At 35.6% G+C, this 20,621-nt stretch overlaps 1 protein-coding gene across 8 annotated transcripts in view; it reads right to left on the reverse strand.

The window, feature by feature from the left end:
* Positions 1-16: 16 nt before the first annotated feature.
* The window catches only part of LOC125659604 (leucine zipper putative tumor suppressor 2 homolog), a 28,537-nt gene continuing 7,932 nt past the window's right edge, over positions 17-20,621 (reverse strand). For 3 of the 8 annotated variants that reach the window (XM_056150164.1, XM_048891338.2, XM_048891336.2), the window contains 3 exons: positions 13,427-14,037; positions 2,701-3,126; positions 17-1,825 (listed from right to left, as the gene is read on the reverse strand). In XM_056150164.1, the coding sequence (XP_056006139.1) occupies positions 866-1,825; positions 2,701-3,126; positions 13,427-14,026 (1,986 nt within the window). In that variant the 5' untranslated portion in view covers positions 14,027-14,037 and the 3' untranslated portion in view covers positions 17-865. Of the gene's footprint in view, positions 1,826-2,700; positions 3,127-13,426; positions 14,038-14,572; positions 14,867-18,755; positions 18,821-19,089; positions 19,817-19,936; positions 19,991-20,173; positions 20,198-20,621 lie in introns of those variants that run through there. The other 5 variants (XM_056150166.1, XM_048891337.2, XM_048891339.2 and 2 more) reach the window with 5 other exon arrangements.

A 20,621-nucleotide genomic window follows, 5' to 3' on the forward strand; every position in this document is an offset into this window, starting at 1 on the left:
AAATAAAAACACAGCATAACGTTTTTTTCATTTAATATGACAGTATTTCTGTACATGTAACAACAAAGAAATAAATGACTAGAAAGAAGAATATCTCCTCATCAAATTGTTTAGTGTCCATATAATTATTACCATCTCAAATATTATTGTGTAGTATGAATTCTTGACGTACAAAAGATATATTGTGTCCCAAAAGAATTTGTAGAGCAGACAAAAATAGAAATTTGGTCTACATATATGTAGGCACTTCACAGATCAGAGGGCTGCAAGTATATAAATATATTATTGAGAGAAAATAAAGTAAATTTATCTCTTATCACAGCAAATAAACTTTTTTTTACTGCCTTACCTCAGCACAGATCTATTTATAGTGCTGAGTTCATTTCACAATTGTTTACTACCTAACTAAACTTATATGGAAGATGGATTTCTTTTTCCGTTTATTTCACCAACCCTCAGTTTGGCACAATTACTCTTCGTGTAGTTCCGTCATCTAACTCATGAATTAAATAACCATTTATCACTTACAAAATCTCCCTACTTCCAGACACACCAAGGATTTCAGTGTTATAACTGTTTGTAAATGGGTATTTATGCATTTGTTTACAACATAAATATTTTTTTGAGAAAAAGAGAAATTGTCAGCACCACTTTGAAAGAAGCTAGCACACATTAAATATAGCTGTTCTCATAATCTCTGACATTTTGGAAGTGTTCCAAAATCAGTATGACTCAATCCATCAGAAAGAAACCCCTCCATACAAAGCATCTAAAGCATTCATCTGTAGTCCTCTCATGTCTAGCCAAGTCCACACATTACAAACTGTCCAACAGAACACATATTCCTTCCCACGGAGTGTGACGGTTAACACATCGATTCCTCCCCATTTATCGCCATCAGTTTCATGTCACGACTTTCAAGTTCTAGTGTCAGTTGTTCCACTTCAGCTTCCAGCATTTTGTTCTTGTTGTACATTTGCACATAGTTCAGCTGTAGTTGTTTTTGATAGCGAATCACTTTATTTTTCTCATCCAACCACTGTTCTTTTTCTTTCTCGAACACCTCGTTTCTACCCACTAGTCCTTCCTTTAATTCATCCAACTCCTTCTGGAGTTGTAATATCGCTTTGTCTTTGTTCGATTCACTATTCAGAGAAGAACTAGATTTAGTACTGAGATTTAGTGGGGAGGAGTGGGGTAGTCCATGACTCACAGGGGAGGTAAGTCTACTGCTAATTGAGGGAGAGGTTCTCTCACTAAATTCAGGGGCAGAGAACTCCTCACCACTTTGATTAAAGCTACATTCTAGTATATCCATCACATTGTTATTGGATACACGGCGGAGGTTAGCACGTAAGGATTTCAATTCTTCCGTTTTGGCCACAATTTCTCTAAACTGTTCACCTAATTCATGGTTTTTCTTTTGATTTTCTGACTCATATTGACACAATTTTGACTGAAGCTCAGAAATTTCTACAGATTTTTCAGAGAGACTTTGGTTTAAGATTTCCACCTGGTGTTGCAGGTCCTCCATGTCTTCTGCAGCTCTGTCCTCTTGAAGCGAAACATTGACCACTTGTGATCGCAAGTTGTCATTCTCTTTTTCATAAGAGTCACATTTTTGCTGTAGTTTTTTGTACTGTGCCTGCATTTCTTCCAGCCTTTCATTCATTGTCTTTTTCTCTTGCTGCAGTTTGTACACTTGAAGTGAAAGGGTTTGTTCTGTTTTGTAGGCCTTCCTCTGTTCCAGTTTCAGTTTTTTCTCATATTCATCCCTAAGTTCTCTTGTCTCCTGACTCCAAGAATTCTTTTTCTCTTCATAGACCTAGAAACAAAAAAAAGGTTTATTTGTATTCAATAGGCAGTAAAACATGCTTATAGCCAAGTGCTGGTGATGAACAAATTTGATTCATTATAAATCTTGCTACATCTAATCAGTTCATAATTTGTTTTAAAATACAGGGAACGACAATCACTTCACTGTAAGTGTAAATACAGGGAACGACAATCACTTCACTGTAAGTGTAAATACAGGGAACGACAATCACTTCACTGTAAGTGTAAACGACAATCACTTCACTGTAAGTGTAAACGACAATCACTTCACTGTAAGTGTAAATACAGGGAACGACAATCACTTCACTGTAAGTGTAAATACAGGGAACGACAATCACTTCACTGTAAGTGTAAATACAGGGAACGACAATCACTTCACTGTAAGTGTAAACGACAATCACTTCACTGTAAGTGTAAACGACAATCACTTCACTGTAAGTGTAAATGACAATCACTTCACTGTAAGTGTAAACGACAATCACTTCACTGTAAGTGTAAATACAGGGAACGACAATCACTTCACTGTAAGTGTAAATACAGGGAACGACAATCACTTCACTGTAAGTGTAAATACAGGGAACGACAATCACTTCACTGTAAGTGTAAATGACAATCACTTCACTGTAAGTGTAAATTCAATAGCATGTTCACAACCTTGTTTTACTGTATGTGCATCAACCATTTCAAGAATAATGAAAAATGTTGATATTCTACCTATGAAATCTTCATCAAATAGTCAGAGTATTTTCTCATTTTACAGGTAATATTACAATAACTGCGACAGATTGGACATTACAATCAAAAAGAGTGCAAAAAGCAAAATTAACCTGGAATACGACACATTCATAAAAAAGAAAAATTAACCTGGAATATGGCACGTTCATTTTTGTCCATGACGTCTCTTAAAGTGTTGATTTCAGCATCTTTCTCTTTAAGCATGGCTTCCAGTTCCCCCACCCCCGAGTCGCTGGGAGAGGGAGTCTGAATATAACCCTCCATCCTCATCGAAGAAGCATGACTGATGCAGGAAGACCGAGTAGATTCAGGTCGCTCATGTGTGTATAGTTTTTGACTATCACTAGAATAATTTGTTGACCTGTCACTATCAATATGTAATGACCCATGTGAAATATCAGCTACATTCTGATTGGTCATCGGGTAATCCTGTGACCCATAGCCATCATCGTGCTGCGGAGTCTTCTGGTCAAAGTGACGAGTATTTACGTAGTTGTGATTGGAGATGACCACCGGCTTGAAAGCAATTGGTCGGATTATCCCCTTTGCTGGTGACTGAAAAGAAAAGAAAAAAATCTTAACTGTATGTTTCAACACGACTGTGTACAAACACAATGACCACAATAAGATCAGATTTCCACATCAACATAGAATCTGCATACAGCCGTTTATAACACTATTTAGTGGATGCCAGCCCATAGTACTTTCTAAATAATTCATCCAGCACGATCAATTAGAATCCCGTCTATCAGGTGATAGATACTGTTACTTGGGCAAACAAACGTTCCTCGATAAGATCTCATGGACTGGGAGGTTATTGCAGTAATAGATTCAAGTTTTACCTAGGTATTTGAGGAAGGACCTGCACAAAAGGGAACAAGCTATTGTCTTTACAATAATTAACTAATTTTCCTGGGGACGGACATGCATCACTACAGATATGGTTGGAGCCATAGCTATGTCTTAACATTAAAGCCTTTGTCTATCTGCCCTCTATCAAAACATCTAAGTGCAGTTGACATCACATTCATTTTAGACAGAGAAAGGCAATCAAAGGTATATGTAAGGTTTGAGAAAAAAGACTGGAGAATTGCATGCATACACAAATCAATCAAAACCTCAGGTGGGGAAAAATTTAAGAACATATAAAGAAACAGTTTAATTATCAATTTTGCCTTCTCTAAACAGTAGCCCTTTCATTTCATAAAGTTCTGCATGTCTGTCAAAAGTGATCATTTCACCTCAGGCTCCTAATTGCTTGCCAGAATCAGATAGGAGTTTTAAATAACCCCAAATGACACATCATAGCTGACACTTCCATGCACGGGATTGGGACCCTTCGTGAATTATCTCCCTTTATCAAATCTGATAAAGAACTAAATACATGCACGGTAAGCATTTAATTGGCAAAACTTGCACTTACTTGTTTTATATATATGATCTTCATAAAATTGAAAGTGGCCCAGAATAGGAATTATATGGAAAAGTAACCAATAATAATTTTAAAACTACTGCTTCAAAGATATCTTTTACACAAAGAAAAATTCATAAAATGTTGGATCTATATGTTATATACGATATTTCAGCATATTTTTGAATTATTATTCAATTTACAACATCCATGCTTAAATGTTAAAGAAGGGCAAAATCTATGCTTGAAAATTAATTGAAATTCTGGACAACTAAATAAATTGGTTCACTTAATGATTATTATCAAATTATTATTGTACTGAAAGAAATAAGCACAAAAAACAAACACACAAAAAAGGTTGATAAATTGTTTTAACATGTATTGTTTCTTTATGCTGTTGTGCACTTCCGAGAACAAAATTTCCGTCATTTGTTAGTCATTTGTTATTTGTAATATCAAATATAATAATTATGATTAATGCATCATAAAAATACGGGAATTAATTACATATTGAACGGTCCTTCATTATCTTCAGTGTTTATATAACCCAGCAAGTGTCAACACCATACCAAAAAAAAAATCAAATTTTGAAGAAGACAGATTGACGAGCATACATCAAACAACATTGGGTTACACAGTTTATCTCATTTCAATCAAATGTAGATCTCTCCGTCTTCTGCACTATCCCAAGGACCATCTAACACCTTATAAAAATATCTGCATTTTCAATTATGTAATATAATAACCAAAAAAATCAAATAAATGGGTTAAAAATGCAATCTGAGCTGGGACACATAATTTGCAGGGCAGAATGATCAGTTTTCAGCAAAGAAAAACATCAATCATTTAAAGTAGAAAAAATCACTTAATTGAAGGCAAGGGCAAATAAACTTTTAATAATAATGACTTCTAATGCTAACTTTTTCTCTTGGATGGTGGTATAGAAATTGAAAATTGCTATCCTTTTCATTTGAGGAACTGCAGGTGCGTGCACATGTTCAGTCACCCAGAATTCAATTAAATCCTCATACATCTTCGTCACAGAGCAAAAAAAAAAAAAAAAAAAAACCAGGAGGAAAAATTGCTCATCCACCAAAAATTACTAAACTCATTAAAAGCCCATCAGAATGGACCACAAGTATGAATGAATACAATTTGCTCCAGGAAAATATGCAGACATTGAGGGCTGTCATACTGGTAAATGGTTACTAAATAAACTTCGAGGTTCAATCTCTCCCAGAAAATTTACCCAGAAAAATTCATTATTGTCAAAGTAATGCAGTTTACAAACCAACTGAACACATGGTATGTAGGCACAAACTTTGTTTACTGGACGTTGAATCTAATACCCTTGCAACCTTTCCATGCCGCTTTCTTCCAAAATCTACAAATAATGCAGCTGCCTTGTGATTAGATTCACTTACTGGTGAAGTTTTACAATATCAAGAGTCTTGACAGAGTCCACTTGAGAATAACCGACCCCCCTCCAAATTACCTCTAGTATGGTGAATGTTGACATAATTAAATCGGATTACATGACCAAGCATTCTACTCACCACTTATTGTCCTGTTGTAAATATTAACCAACAGATAACAAAGGTCTCTCATACAGCAAGGTAGACTATGCGTCCAAACAAACAGAAATATTTGATACAAACGAACCATCCATGCAGGTATTGAAAGACAAAGACTCAGGTAAAAGTTGCCTCTTTGTGGCAAAAAAAGCTCTCCTGTTGGTGAAGGCTGACAATTGATTTTTCATCACATAATGGCTTCAAATGATACCTAAATTAATTCAAATCCAGGCTCCCACATTGATCTGTGTGGAATGTGCTATGCTGAGTAATCAATATGACAATTCACCTGAATGTTTTGATTTCAGAGGACTTTGTGCCCGGGGGAACACAAACAATCAATACAATCACACACTCAGCTTCATCATAGATATAATCTTATAAAAACTCTCAGACAATTAGATTAGTACCCATTCCAATGTTGCTTGATAGAAAGTCGGGTCCAGTGGTAAAGGAAACAGATGTGTGGAATGAAGACAAGAAAATGAAGACAGTGCAATAAAGGATGTAAATATCAATGAAACATACAAGTCAATGAATACAATATTACTATAGTAACTGCTCATTGCTCTCTCAAGGTTAACTATTTGAATCACATGTTAACCAGTATAATGTCACAGATTAAGGGATAGCACAATTCTTCAATACACCTCACCAGAAGACATTGATGGTTTTCAATCACTCACCCCTACCACCCCTGTTGTTTTGTTCAGTGTGACTTCTTTCATCAGTCTAGATCACTTCATACATAATCGCCTCCCTGATCCGTGCTCTACAACTACTAGTTTTGTTCAGTGTGACTTCTTTCATCAGTCTAGATCACTTCATACATAATAACCTCCGTGTCGTGTAACTACTACACAGCTAGTACTGTAGGGTGTCAGTGTGTGAGACATTGGTGTAGGAAGTACAAGCCCTGCTGCTGAATGATTCAATAATGCATCAGAGACACTGTCCACATCAACGTCAGGTAAGAGTCCACGCGTTAATGGGGCCAAGCACTATGTCCTACACACTATCATTTGCATAAACTCACTGACAACATTCATTCATCGTCTGTTCCACCTGACTTCTCTAAAGAAACAGACCAAAATTTCTTTTTTAAGAAAAGAATAATAAGATCTAGGGGTTTTGTGAAAGCTTTGATATGGGGATTAGAATATTTTATGATAGTTGCTTTCAAAAAACTTCCTTTATTTTAAAACAGCACCTGGCTAGATAATGACTGTTTTGCCTTTAAAACATCAACAGATGCGGACTCAGGACCAATGGCCTAACCGATATACCATCAATAAAATAATGAAGACATAGAAAAATGACACAGCTTTAAATAACATGACTATTCTTCCATTAGAATTTGTCACAACAGCTACAAGTACCATTTAACAGCGACAGGTGCCTGTAAAATACCTTACTTAACAGCCAAGGAATGAATAAATGCACCATCAATAAATAATTTGCCGTCTTTCATTCATTGATTACGATCCCATTAAAATTTCAATTTCTCCTACCTTTAAAACTCTAATACATTTGGTGATTTGATGCAGTGAGTAGTTAATAATTCACTCAATCAATTCATCCATCCTCCTCAACATAAGAATGCAATTATACTCCAAATCCGCCATAACTCACAAACAAGAATGAAATGGAAACCCTCGGAAACCATTCAGATATTAAAGCATCTAGCTATTACTGTATCCACATACACACTGGCAGCCAAACTTACAACTGCACCCCCCCCCCCCCCCCACCTCCTCTGCTGCATCCCCCATCCCTACCTTCGCGGTGTGAGACAGCGTGCAATATCCTCCATCTTCCTCCTCCTCCATATTGTATCTGCCACTGGAGGTCAGCACCAGGACAGCTGGAGGTCCAATGTTGACAGTCTGTGTCAATCCAGCCAGCTGTCTTATCACAACTAATCCATAGAATTAAGGAGGACCGGATAATGTACACTCTCGTTAGTGGAAACTTTTGTGCGTTTATGATGTGTACACCGTCACCTAAGCCCTATTACCTACATTCCTCATCATGACACACAATTTTTACCTATATACACCTGTAAAAGGAATTCCGAATTCCGTCAGCTCTAGGGGACACTATTTCTTGGTTTGCTGGTCTTTTCTCTTCAACATCAAGTGTCAATGATAGGGGGCTAAATTGATTCTGACACCTTTCTGTGATAAAATTCACCTGGTGTATATACCCATCAGCTGATCCAAGTCTAAGGCTATAATGACCACTCTCTTTGTCCAAATGTAAGATTAGGTAATTCCAGAATTTCCTGACACTACTGAGGTTCTCCTTACATAGGCTGGCAGACTGTTTAATCCTTCTCCTGTTTATATTTTTTTCATCTTTTGAAGACAAAAAAAAAAAGAAATTTTAGGGGACAGAGATATTTCTCCACAACATGCAATTAATGCAAGCCGAGCTTCCCTGTGAGGTTGTCAACGTCTCGGCAGTCCACAGTCGTTTTTGTAAAGCTTGCTGAATATACCTGTGAAACCACCCATTATCCGATGAGAAGGCAGACAGGGCTCTCGCTTTTCTAAAACAACTGTGGTAAAGAGTACTTATCACTTGTTCTAAATTACCCTCGAGTTACTCATAAAAGGTGATAGCACCATGAACAGAAGTCTTCACAATGTAAACTTATAATGCAGTCAAGTGAAATCTCTCACTTACTCCCAGTCATAAATCCACAAAATCAGACAAATTATGACACAGAATTAGCCTGTCTCCACCCCTATATTGACAACACTCAAGTCGTTTTATTGTCATATATACCACTGATCAAATCTGAAATTTATGATGCATTAAAAGTTTTATCAGAATCTGGCACAAAAGTACAAATGTTCTCCTAAAACAGTTGCCTCATTGTCTAGCGAGCCTGCATACGATAAAATCTGTAAATTTCTGAAGATTTTTTTTTTTAAATTGTTGCAATTTTGAATTTTACATACATGTACTAGTTTATCCAGATTTAAACACGGGAATCAATTTTTTGACCAGTCAATACAATTTTTTTTTTATGTTTTGATAGAGTAGCATGGCAAGTATCACAACTTATCAAATCTCAAGATAAACATACCTGAGTAAAATTATTGTTGGGGTCTACCAGAAAATTCTCCATTGAAAGCAAATCAACGAAACAGTGACCTTTTCACTAATGGCAGTGATACATCTATAAGCTATTATTGAACATCTGGTGGTATATCAATTTTTGTTAAACTTGGCTGTCATGGGCTCAACCCAATGGGAGCACGGGTGTTTGAATCATCAAAGGAGCCCCCCTGCAGATTGTAGACAGACAATGCCCCACCCCACCCACGTGCATTACCAATCAGAAAATGGATCTGTGCCAATTAAAATCTTACTCATAACTAGGTCGTGTATTAACTATTTGCTTTAATTATAAATCTCTTGTGTAAACAAACTCCATAAATCTTGAGAACCATCTCAGTGTTCAGACACAACGAAGTTTTCATACAAAACATCAACATACAGCTAAAATTTCAAAAACAAAAATATGTCCAAAGGGGAGGAAATCTGAGTCGATGGGAAATTACATTTTCTTTTTGGTGGCTTTACTCCTGGTAAAACCACAAACCCTCTAAACTGTATGCCACATGATGTGCAAATCGCCTTTGAAAAAAAAAATGAAATAATACAGTGTGGGTTTATGGTGGTAATTAGACCATTGACAATTCTATGGTTATGCTTGAGAAGAAGACTTATTACATTCTACCGTGTATAAAATAAAGTGCTCTTTGGAAAAGAAGGTTTTATCCAGATCTCTGACTTTTTGATGCTCTTGGTGATAACATTGAGCACATTTCCTCCTCTTTTTGTTCCTTATCGATACATCTACCCAGCGATCTTGAACTACATTCCTCCTTCACACCTCAAAACGCATCCAGTCTTCAAGAATTTCATTCAAAAATTTTCATATCACTCCATAATTCTCCTAAAATTACCCACTTATCTCTGGATATCTACAGATAAAGACTTAAAAGTTACTTTTATCTCCTGTTCTTCCCAATCCATAAGAAACCATGACACAGCTTAAAACACAACAAAACAAGTCTGAAAAGGCACTCAACTTAAAAAAAAACCTTTTCCTAAAGCAAATGCTTAATTTCTCTCAAATCAACCAAAAACTACAACCAATACTATTATTCCTGGGGCCATTAAAAAAAGGCATAAATTTCCAAAGCCATTTCAAAATAATTAATGTTTGGAAGGAGGGAGGGGGGAGGGGTAGAATAATTGTATTCTTAGTGACAGTCTTCACAGGTCATTAAACTAAAATAACGAGTCAACAGGGCCCCACAAATCATCGACCAGACCTATACACTTTAAAAAGATTTATTATGTACCAATTTTTGTCTTTTGTCCTTATTTATAAAATAAATGTGTAATATTTCAACAAAGAATTTAATGTTGGGTATTAAGGAAATGTATATCTTCAAGCCAATTCATATCCTAGTCTGTATGTCTATACGGCAGTATCAGGCGCTGATGGGATCACATGGTGTTAGATGTATACATATCGCATCCCCACAACAATCTGATAATGGCTTTATCATCTTATTGTACTATAGAATATTTTATCAATTATACCTATATATGACAAACATTGTTTAAATTCTTCTTGGCTTAATCATCTATGTCAATAAACATGGAATATGGCCAAGTTTATCTATTCTTTACATATATCGGGACATAAGATTTGATAAGAATGGATTACTATAAGGAAATATTAGTTTGTATAGCTAAGCTTCCTACCAATTCAGATTTCATGTATATTCAAATGTAAAATATATGTTTCACATGCATTTTCTAATGTGTTTCATATTTTAGGCATCAGATTTATGTACTTTAAACATTAACTAAATTTTTCAACAACAAAAATATTAAATATAAAAAAAATTAAATGCCTCATTAGTTATAAATTTGATAATAGTTTTATTATGTATCAACAAATTTGGGCTCAGGCATTGACATCTTAAATTATTCACCATATTTCATAGAGAAGTGATTGACTTATAAAACATTGTTAGCATTGATTCAACTTCATTACAGATTAACAGAATTAGAGATTAAAGGATAATCCATCACACCTACCCTTCAGACAGAACAGACTAAACAAAAAGAATGTCCCTGGGTCATCAAAAACTCCCAAAAGACCCAGTAAATCCCTCACACAAAATCCATCCTTCTCTTTTGATGTTTTTGTGTAAGCTCAGTGGATCAGAATGGTTTTCAAACAATGCAGCCTGTAATTTATGACCAGAACTTCTCCTGGCTTTCTGTCTTCAATTTAATAATACAAAATGCATTGAAATCTCCTCTCTTCTGTGGTAAGTAGTCAATTATTTGTAATAAAGATGTGTAGAGCTTGATAGGTGTCTGGTTTAAAAAAGAAAAACCAACATAAAACGGACAGAAAATGGTGCCAGGTTTTATGTGGAGCAGAAAATCCATCACTTAAACACAAAGAGGATGTTTGATATCAAAAACCATTTAATTCATTTGTAATGTTATCTATAAAAAGAAAGCAGAAAACTTCACAGATGCCTCAAGACCAATTTCATACCATAATTCTATACATGTAGTGATAATACATGTTCAAAAGAAGAAACCAAGACAGCATAACTCGAGAAAACTAAACGACTGACTGACCTTGCATCTAGTTTCTCTAGCTGTAAATAATTACGTCTGCAAACTGGATGACAAAGTTTTTCAGGTACACAAACTAAAAGACAGTCCATCCTGGTGTTACTTCACTGACAGGGACACAAACATCAGACACAAACAACTCTCCTGACATGAAAGCATGCAATCTGACTTCACCTGAACAAAATTTTCACCTGCACTCCATCATTAACAAACATGTTAATTAACGAATCTAATCCTTGTCATCGTTGGAATGTCTAGTCCCACAACTTTGAACACAGTTACACAAACATGAAGAGGTACCTCACAAATTACACAAAAGATAATGATGGTCGTTTATTATTCAACATGTTTTTTAGATCAAGATAGCTAGATGACAGCTAAAGGGGAAAAAAATTATGACCCAGGGCATGTTATCTTTGTATGTTGCATAATTAATACAGGTTATCAAAGAATTCATTATGCAAATAGCAAGACCAGATGTGTAAGGAAAATGAGGCTTAGATGCCTAACATAAACAGATAATAATTAAGTCACTAAGGGCTGATTTTCCAGGCTGTTATGTATTTTAACAGTGATAATGTCTGATAAAGGGGCTGTTAGTGGACACACAGTGGTCAGCAGATTGCAAGCACATGCTCTTAAACAGTGTTCTTCATGGTGGACAAAAAACGACCATATGAAAAAATTTAGCAAGTTCAATACCTATATCTTTAATGTTAAATCAAATCAGCTGCACAGATAGAATCTAGTATAGTGATGAAAACTTACTTCAACAGAATCGAGATTAGCAACTGTAAGTAGATAGTTTGTAACAATATCCTCTAGTAGATGTATCCTCAACATAAGAAAATGCACTTGAACCCTTTTATCGCGTTCAGTATAACCCTTGAAATTCCTCGAAACACAAATCAATTACCTGTGAAAATCTCTAGGTATACTGTATACTTACATATATATGCATCATGGTGAAACAAGTCTCCACTGACTACAAATTCTGTTGAACTAGGAAAAAAAGTGGGTGACCTCGCAAAGGGGAGCCATCATACCCCCACGGTAGAACACTGCCTGATAAACAGTTACCCGACAAGTTCAATTTTCCCAGTTTTACACCCGGTCACAGGAAGTCAGATGCCCTGTGATCAGGTCTATCGGTGGGGATTTTTGTAGTTTTATCTTTTGTTTGTTTAGTTTTAATCTGATTGTCATATCTTCAGGGGACCAGGACCTTTGTGGGACAGGTTCCAGAACCAATAACAGGGCCTAGGGGCACAGCTACAAGATCTCTCTTTGTCCAATTAGAAAAATATTTGGAAACTTAGAAAAAGCTGTGATTTTTCAGATGAGGTGTGGATTCAATCCCTACATCAATTAAGCTGACCCTATTCAATCAATGTTTACCTTTGGATCCATAATGCAGCCCTCACAGGTCATTTGTGTTTATTTATTACATTACAGGTTACATCTCTCTGTTCAGAGTGATGTAACAGCCACCCAGAAAACACACACACACACGGAATATTGGCAATGGAGAGAAAGTGAAACTTCACTTTATTTCAACAACCTGGAACATTCCCATCTCTGTATTTGTCTGCACATAAATAATTTCCATGTGACTGCAAGATTGACGACTGAAAAACTGTTCCTAATCTACCATTGGGCAGCAGCCAATGATCGGTGAATAATTTTTGCCAACACATGCACTCTTCCTGTGTATTATTCTAGTTAACAAACTTGTTCTACTTCTGACCTTTCAGAACATGACTATTAATTTCATGGATATTTCAGAATTTCTAACACGGCAATCAGGCTACGAAAGTGGAACTCTAATAAGTACATCTATGAAAGGTGATTCAAGGTGGAAGTCTGAAATCATGCCCTACATTTAGTTAGACATAGTCTTATGGGTTATCTCCCCTTTTGACCATTCCTTTCCCTATGACCAATTCCATTTTGCAAGAGTGGTTGTGAAAATTTGTGCATAACTATAGCCTCTTACAAAACTATGCATGCATAATCTAGGGTCAGGCAGTAAAACTGGTGAGGTTTTTCTTTAATATAGAAAAAAAAACTAATATAGTAAATCCTAGTCCCTTCTAATAATATATAAAAACAGAATTACATAAGTATCTGACTAAACTTAGTAGCATCATATTGAACTATTTTTTTTCATTTATTTAGCATTTACCTTTGTCAGCATTCCACTGAATGGAGCCAGCTTTGGGGGTCCTACTTCATTTTCCTCTGACCCTTTGACCTCATGACCCTCTGGTACCACGTAACTATTTCCATTGGTGAGATTCATTCGTGGTCCTGTCATTTCTTTCTTTATTTGAGAGGGAGACCATGTCTTCCTCCTTGAATAGCTATAATTATGATGGCCGCTGTTGCTACGGTGACTGTAATACTGTTGATTGCTGCATGGAAACGACCTCTGCATGTAGTCAGAGGTGAAGGACGTCACACTACTGGTTCTGAGGGGTGGGTCTGGGGCACTACCCCTTGCCCTTCTGCTTGGGAAATGAATGTGAGAATAATCGTCATAGTCACTAGATCTATAATCCTTATTTCCTAGTGCATTGAGGTCGTGTCTCGGTGATGCGAAATCATGTTCTGAGACCAAGTGGTCATGGTATCCACCATTGTAACTCCCAGCAAATGAAGCATCATGGGAAATATTTGAGTAATTTGAGAGGGGGGAGTAGAGGTGATGCAGGCATGGGGAGAAATCCCTGTCAGGCACTCCTAGATCGGAGCTGGAGTAACTACGATTCGTCATGGCCACCATTTATTCCTCAACTGAAATGAAAGAAAAAAATCACCAGAATTAAACTCTGATCCAAGTAAAATAAATTCTGTCAAATTTACTTGAAATAACTATTTAAAAAAATCACCTGAGAACAAGATTTACATCAAACAGATGAATGGATTTTGCACTTCCATGGACAAGACAAAAATAGCCAGTAGCATGAAGTAACAGTAGCCATTCATCGACTGACATGCCATGTGTCAGAAAGAGACAAAATAATGGAAGGTCAACAGCACACCAAATGCTCACTATGTTTACATAGTTCAATTAAACGAATTCCATGATTTCAAGTGAAAATCCATTCCATACTGAAGATAACTACAATGTGTGTGAAAATCCATTCCTGAACCTTGACCTTCAAATGTTCATATGTTAGATGTTACATATAATGCTTCTTGACAGGATCAGCAAACTGCCATAAAATAGTCATGAAAAATGGATGACTTACTCAGCTTAATTAAAAAAAAATATTAATTTTGTTTATAAAATGTTTACATGACGTGTTAGAATAGATAATTTTGTTACCTCATTCTGAAGAAAAAAAAGCCACACATACATACACCACCACACATAAATCTAACAGAGCAATGTTCCACTGCCACAAGAGTGTGTGAGATATTGCTTTAGTGGGGAGAGCCCTATATAAATGTCTCTCAGTCTGGCTGCACTACAGGGACCTGTATCAATAGTATCAAGTAACTATAAAAATAATCACCAGGATCTGCAACCTTCAGAAGTGGACACAGGGGAGGGAGAGACCATTATAGAAATGATGGCCATACATTAGGCGTCCAACAGCATCACACTGGAGCGTGGCAATGTACATTAGCATTCAGTCAGTAGAGGGAGGTAATGCAAACAGCAATGAAAAGGGAGATTACTGGTCTCCAGAGGGAAATAATTAATGATGTTAATTGGCAAGCCTGCACATAAAATGCTTCCAGCAATGTGATAATTCGGGGTGTCATGGTTTTTACAAAGAATTGTGTGTTTTTACAGCACATTGTATGCAACCAGACATTCCTCATCCGCAAGATGCAACTAAAAATATTCCCCTTCACTTAATGACACTAATTTTTACAATCAATTTTTTTTTAAAATGATGAACATCAAAACTAATTCTACATGTATATTTCTACAAGTAAAATGAATTCAATTTACCTGATGAAATGTAATTCATTCCCATGATTTCTTAATGAAGTCCAAAACAGTGGGAAAAATTTGTCGAGCTGTATGGGGAGGGGTAAAATATTTCAACTTTTGAACATCATAGAAAATTTCCAAGTCCCATATTTATTTATTTTTTGGAATTTTATATTCATATTTATTTCAATGAAATTAAGCCAAAAAATTGTATCAACCCATTCATCATTTAATTATTTTTTTTTGGTATCAAGTGTCGTTGATACATATAAACCTTCTCCTGTCCCAAATGTAGCTTCAAAGGCATGTGAACTACGAAAGTCAATACTTCAAGCATTCTTGTTGAAGTCAGATGATACATGTAAATAATATACCAGCCAATAAAACTGCTCGTCTCAAATTAAAAATTTATTCCTTGACTTTGAACCTTTGACACATTTTTCATTTGATCAAGTTCTCTTCTACAACACTATACACATGTAGAGCGTACTATGATCTCCTATCAATCTGACACAATTTAAGCTATCATTTTCAAAATTTGCTGCTACGTATGGGATCTGAAATTCTGAATGACCAACGTCTCTCTGCACCTGTGTTGCCATCTTGTGGGAAAAATATTTCTCACGGAGGTCAAAACTTAAGTAAAACACTTGAAAAAATTGTTAAAAAAAGAAATTTTGCTTATTTTTTTCTAATACCCATTTCCTGTTCTGCTTATAGGCTGTACATGATTTTTATATCCCTCTACAAAATAGCCCTTCACTAAATTAACCTACTTATCATAACACCCCCCCCTGGGGTTAACAACAAACATGATGAAAATCTAGAATTTTCAATTTTTTTTGTATTTCCTGCTTTCATCCAAGTGGAAAAACATGCAGCTAAGTTGCTATAATGAAATAATGATAATGTATAATGAAAGGAAAACGAACCCAGCATGTTAGTAATAGATGTTTGGCTGATATCTCAGGTCACATGACCTGAATCCCTGCAAGGGGCATCTGTTTTTTGTTATGGAGGGGAATGGGATTTCGACACCCTAACTTTATATAAATAAGAACAAGTTTGTAACCTTTAATTAAGGACACTTGATGCAAACAAAAAGATAGATGAATGGGTTGATACATGTTTTATATTTTTATGGCTTAGTTTGATTGTAACAAGTACAAATATATAATTTCCTTTAAAAAGGGTACTTGTAAATTTTCTGATGTTCAATAGTTGAAATATATTGTAACACTATAAAAAAAATTCACACTGCATGTTTAGGGCTTAATCGAGAAATCATAGGAATACATTACATTTCATATGGTAAATCATATTCAGTTTACTTATAAAAACACAAATTTAGTTTTCATTTTCATCATTTTTTATAGAAGTTTGTTTCCTATTCTTGCAGAGAGAGAGAAAGAAAGAGAGAGTTCATAATATCTCCTATAAACATGTTTCTCCTATAAACATGCATAAACATAGACATTATACTCTCATGCAGTTACATTGATCTTAATAAATTACCTTCATCTGTGATTAGTCACCTAACTTTGACTTTGAACTTTCAATATTTACCAAAAATGAAGTCTCAATAAGTTGCAGATAAAGAAATGGACAGACCCAAAAACAATGCCCCCCCCCCTTTTTTTTAACCTCAGGATATGAAAACCCCCAGACTGAAGGAATGTGGAGAACTGACACTATAATCAAATTTAGGTAGTTATAAAGCAGAATATTACCACAGACTTACACAAACTCAAAGCATAGACTCACCAATTATGAAGCTAAGAATAGGCTGCATACCAGGAGCCAAGTTTTTTCCCATTTTATTTGTTTGGCGTGCGATCAAAGTTGAGAATGATAAAGTATCTATTTGGGGATTATGGTATAAAGGACATAGATTGAGCTTGTTAATATTGGTTTCAGATTCTGAAAAAAAAAACAAGACCTGGGAAGTTGTGTAGCAGTGACACTGCGGTGTAAAATTCATAATGATATTAAATACCCCCTCAGATATGTCCCCTTGCACGTAAAAGCATTCAATATCATTTTGCTTGAATTATTGACAATAAATGATTAAACCACAATAAAAATACAATAGGAAGTCAATAGAGAACAAAGAACTATGTGTGTCGGAAGTTGCAACCATCATTTACAGTGATCTCATTACCGGGACTGAATATACGGAAGACTCAAACTGGTACCCGATCTTCATGTGATCCGCAGTACCAGTCTACAGCCACATCCGACTGACATTCCAAGGGATTAATATGGCTAACACCAGCAGATTTACTTTCAGTGTAATAAATTGAGCAGATGAAACTCTACCTTTACGAGTGAAACAAATGCAAATGCTTTCAGAAGTCTGAAAATGATGTATAGATTTTTTTCCAATGTTTGTAGGACTTTTCTGCTGATTCTGTATTCAACATTCAAAATCAAGAAACCATGACGAGAAGTGAAGGTTTAGTCTGTTATTATAGCATAAGTACAACGTTAATCACACAGATCGCTGTCATTCCGGTGTGAAGGCAGCTCATTAGCCCAATGCCTTCAAGGTCCCAGGGATAGAAAAATTACACAAAATGAAAGAGAAAAGACTCGGCCATTTCAACAACATGACATGCAGCCCGCATGTAAAATAATCTGATATAAATTTTACAGATACTTCCAGTCACCATAAAAATTTGTGAAATATTTCAGAAAAACTTCTCACAAAATTCAGATATTCATCCTCTGGCTGGTCTGTTGCCTTCCAAAGGGAAAAAACTCCATCATCATATGTTGTTTTTTATCTTATCATGCTACTGGTCTATTTAAAAGTGCAGTGCATAACACTATCAGCAATAAGGTATTCCATTACACAACTCTGGGAAAAAGATCTCAATATTATCAAAATTAAGATGATTCTGAAGGTATACAATATTTGTGGAGTATCGGATATAAGTAAAAATACTGTATGTCTACTTATCTTAACGTATCTAGAATACGGCACACAGTCCAGCCAACTCGAGGTTCAGCAGTGACACCCTTATTCTGTGATGTATCACAGTTATCGTGTATGTATTTTTGGGGGTTTTTTTGTTCATTACATTTTATTTTCATATTACACGTACTTCAATTATTCATTTCTATTATCACATAACGAGGTATATAAAGATCATAGGGACTTTCACCAAGGCTCTTACTTGTAGGAGTACCGTAGTCGAAACTGATGCACATTATGGTGTAGTCACAGTTTCGTGCTTCTTCTATGTATAATAATGGACAACTATGAGCAAAAACATACAGTATTCACTCATTTTTGTCTGAAATGAGTAATAATCTTTAAAGCTTTCTCCCCCCTTTTGAAATAACAAACTGCTTGAATTTCGAGTCTCAAGATAAATACACTTCAATACCTCTTCTGAATACCATTGAAACAACGCATTCAAAGAAGACTTCACCTGCCTATTGATAAACTTGACGAGACGTAACAAGGTAACTTGACATTATTGATTAAAACAATCACAGGATTGACTGGAAAAATTAAAGGTTTAAACATGCTGACAGATAAAAAAAAAACAATACCTACCTATCACACCAAAACAGGCAATCAAAATAGACAGGTAAAAGTGATCCTAATGAAAGCCAATGAATCTAAGTACGACGAATGAAGAATGTGTCATCAAATTATTCTTTCGCAAAGAAAAGATATAGCTAAAAAGATTTGTATTCAAAACAGATCATAATAATCTTTATTGTTAAAATTGTACATGTTCTCGAAGGGCCCTGGATATGGTGAATAAACTTTATGTATTGAAATTTTTACATAAAATACTAGTATATTTCAACCCTGCGATACTGACCATGTTCATTGTTTTGTAAGTTAAAACACAGCCAATCAAAATAGAAAATTTGAAACATACCATTGCAAGAAATCAAAATGTGCACATCTGATACATTGTATACAGTTTTCCTTTACAATCCATTCATGAAAACACCTCAGTGCACACGTGCTCCTCCTCCAGCCACTAAACTGACTACCAGAAGCCACTGCCTTCAGACTCTGTTTTCCAAGTTCTCATACAGAAACATAGGAACTAAATTTTCTGATAAAAATCTCCCTGCATATCAAGAGTTTTCCATGAATACAGATTGACATGCACCTCCCACAAATTGGAATATTCCAGAGATTAACCCATAGTGTCAGCAAGCTGGAACAGTTCACTTTGAGCAGGAGGTTGTCAAATCCTCCCTGCAGACATCCAAAAAAATAAAAACACTTTCCTTTCTCTTCACAAGCTTCTTTTTCAAGAGAGACTGTGAACAATGCTTTGCTATGATTGTATTTTTCCTCCCATAATGCCAAGAATCAAGAGTGGAGAGCTCCCTAGCTTTTGAAGCATTGACAGCACTGCTACCTGGGTGCCTTTAATTTTCCTATCAATGTGTAGCCATTAAATTATAAGATGACAAAATGTAGTCTGGGCGCATGATGACAATATTGTCATTTAATGGCCACCCGATGGGTGATAAAAAAAAAATATTGCGTTCTGAACAACAGCAGTGGAAGGACATAATCAAGAAATTCGGGAACAGCTAACAACATAAAACACGAAAAAACTTTCATACCTCTCGCCTGCACTGTGATCCAGTCTGAGAGTCTTATCAGAGGTAAATTAAAATGCAGATACGACAGGTAATAAAAAAAAAAAAAGAATACCTGCACAACAACAAATACATTTGACATCTTTAACATACATTACAACTTACTCGGTATTCAAGAGATGGGGGGGATCTTAATGGTATCCATTTCTCCTTTTTAACCTGTCATTCCAGTAAAAGGGAAGAGTTTGATTAATTAGATCAGATTTAATGATGTCATGCTAAATTTAACATCACATGATCATGAAATGATTAGAAAATTCTTGTGATTTAAACATAAGAAACTGATGTGCCCCAAACATACTGAAATAAAAAGAAAATCATTTTAAAAAGGCAATACCTTACCTCTATCTAAAATCCATACATGTACATGGAAATTGTTAAAATGTTCTCACACAGACTTTTTAACGTAACACTTAAGTGTCTTTTCGATGAGACAGCATTACAATGGTAAAAAAAGCAATCTGGGATAACACACAAAAAAAGTATATGGTTTCTAGGACAACAGCTCAGGTGTGATTCCCAGGTGTACATCTAATCCTCCAGGTGGATCTTCAATCTTCTCAGGTTTCAGGGGTGTTGGAGGTATCAAAAAATACAAAATGCCTTCCTCCAGAAATGAAATAACAGACACACAATTTATATTCAAATTTCTGTAAGTATTTACAGTAGTACTGCAGAATGACGTCCCCAGCAGAAATGACAAAAACACACATGAAACCTGGAATTAAAAGCAGAAACTCCCAAGCGCTTCTGAGAAGATTATAGACAGTTAAAATTCAAGCACTCTTGA

Source organism: Ostrea edulis, chromosome 9 (assembly GCF_947568905.1).
Source record: "Ostrea edulis chromosome 9, xbOstEdul1.1, whole genome shotgun sequence".
Classification (NCBI taxonomy): domain Eukaryota; kingdom Metazoa; phylum Mollusca; class Bivalvia; order Ostreida; family Ostreidae; genus Ostrea; species Ostrea edulis.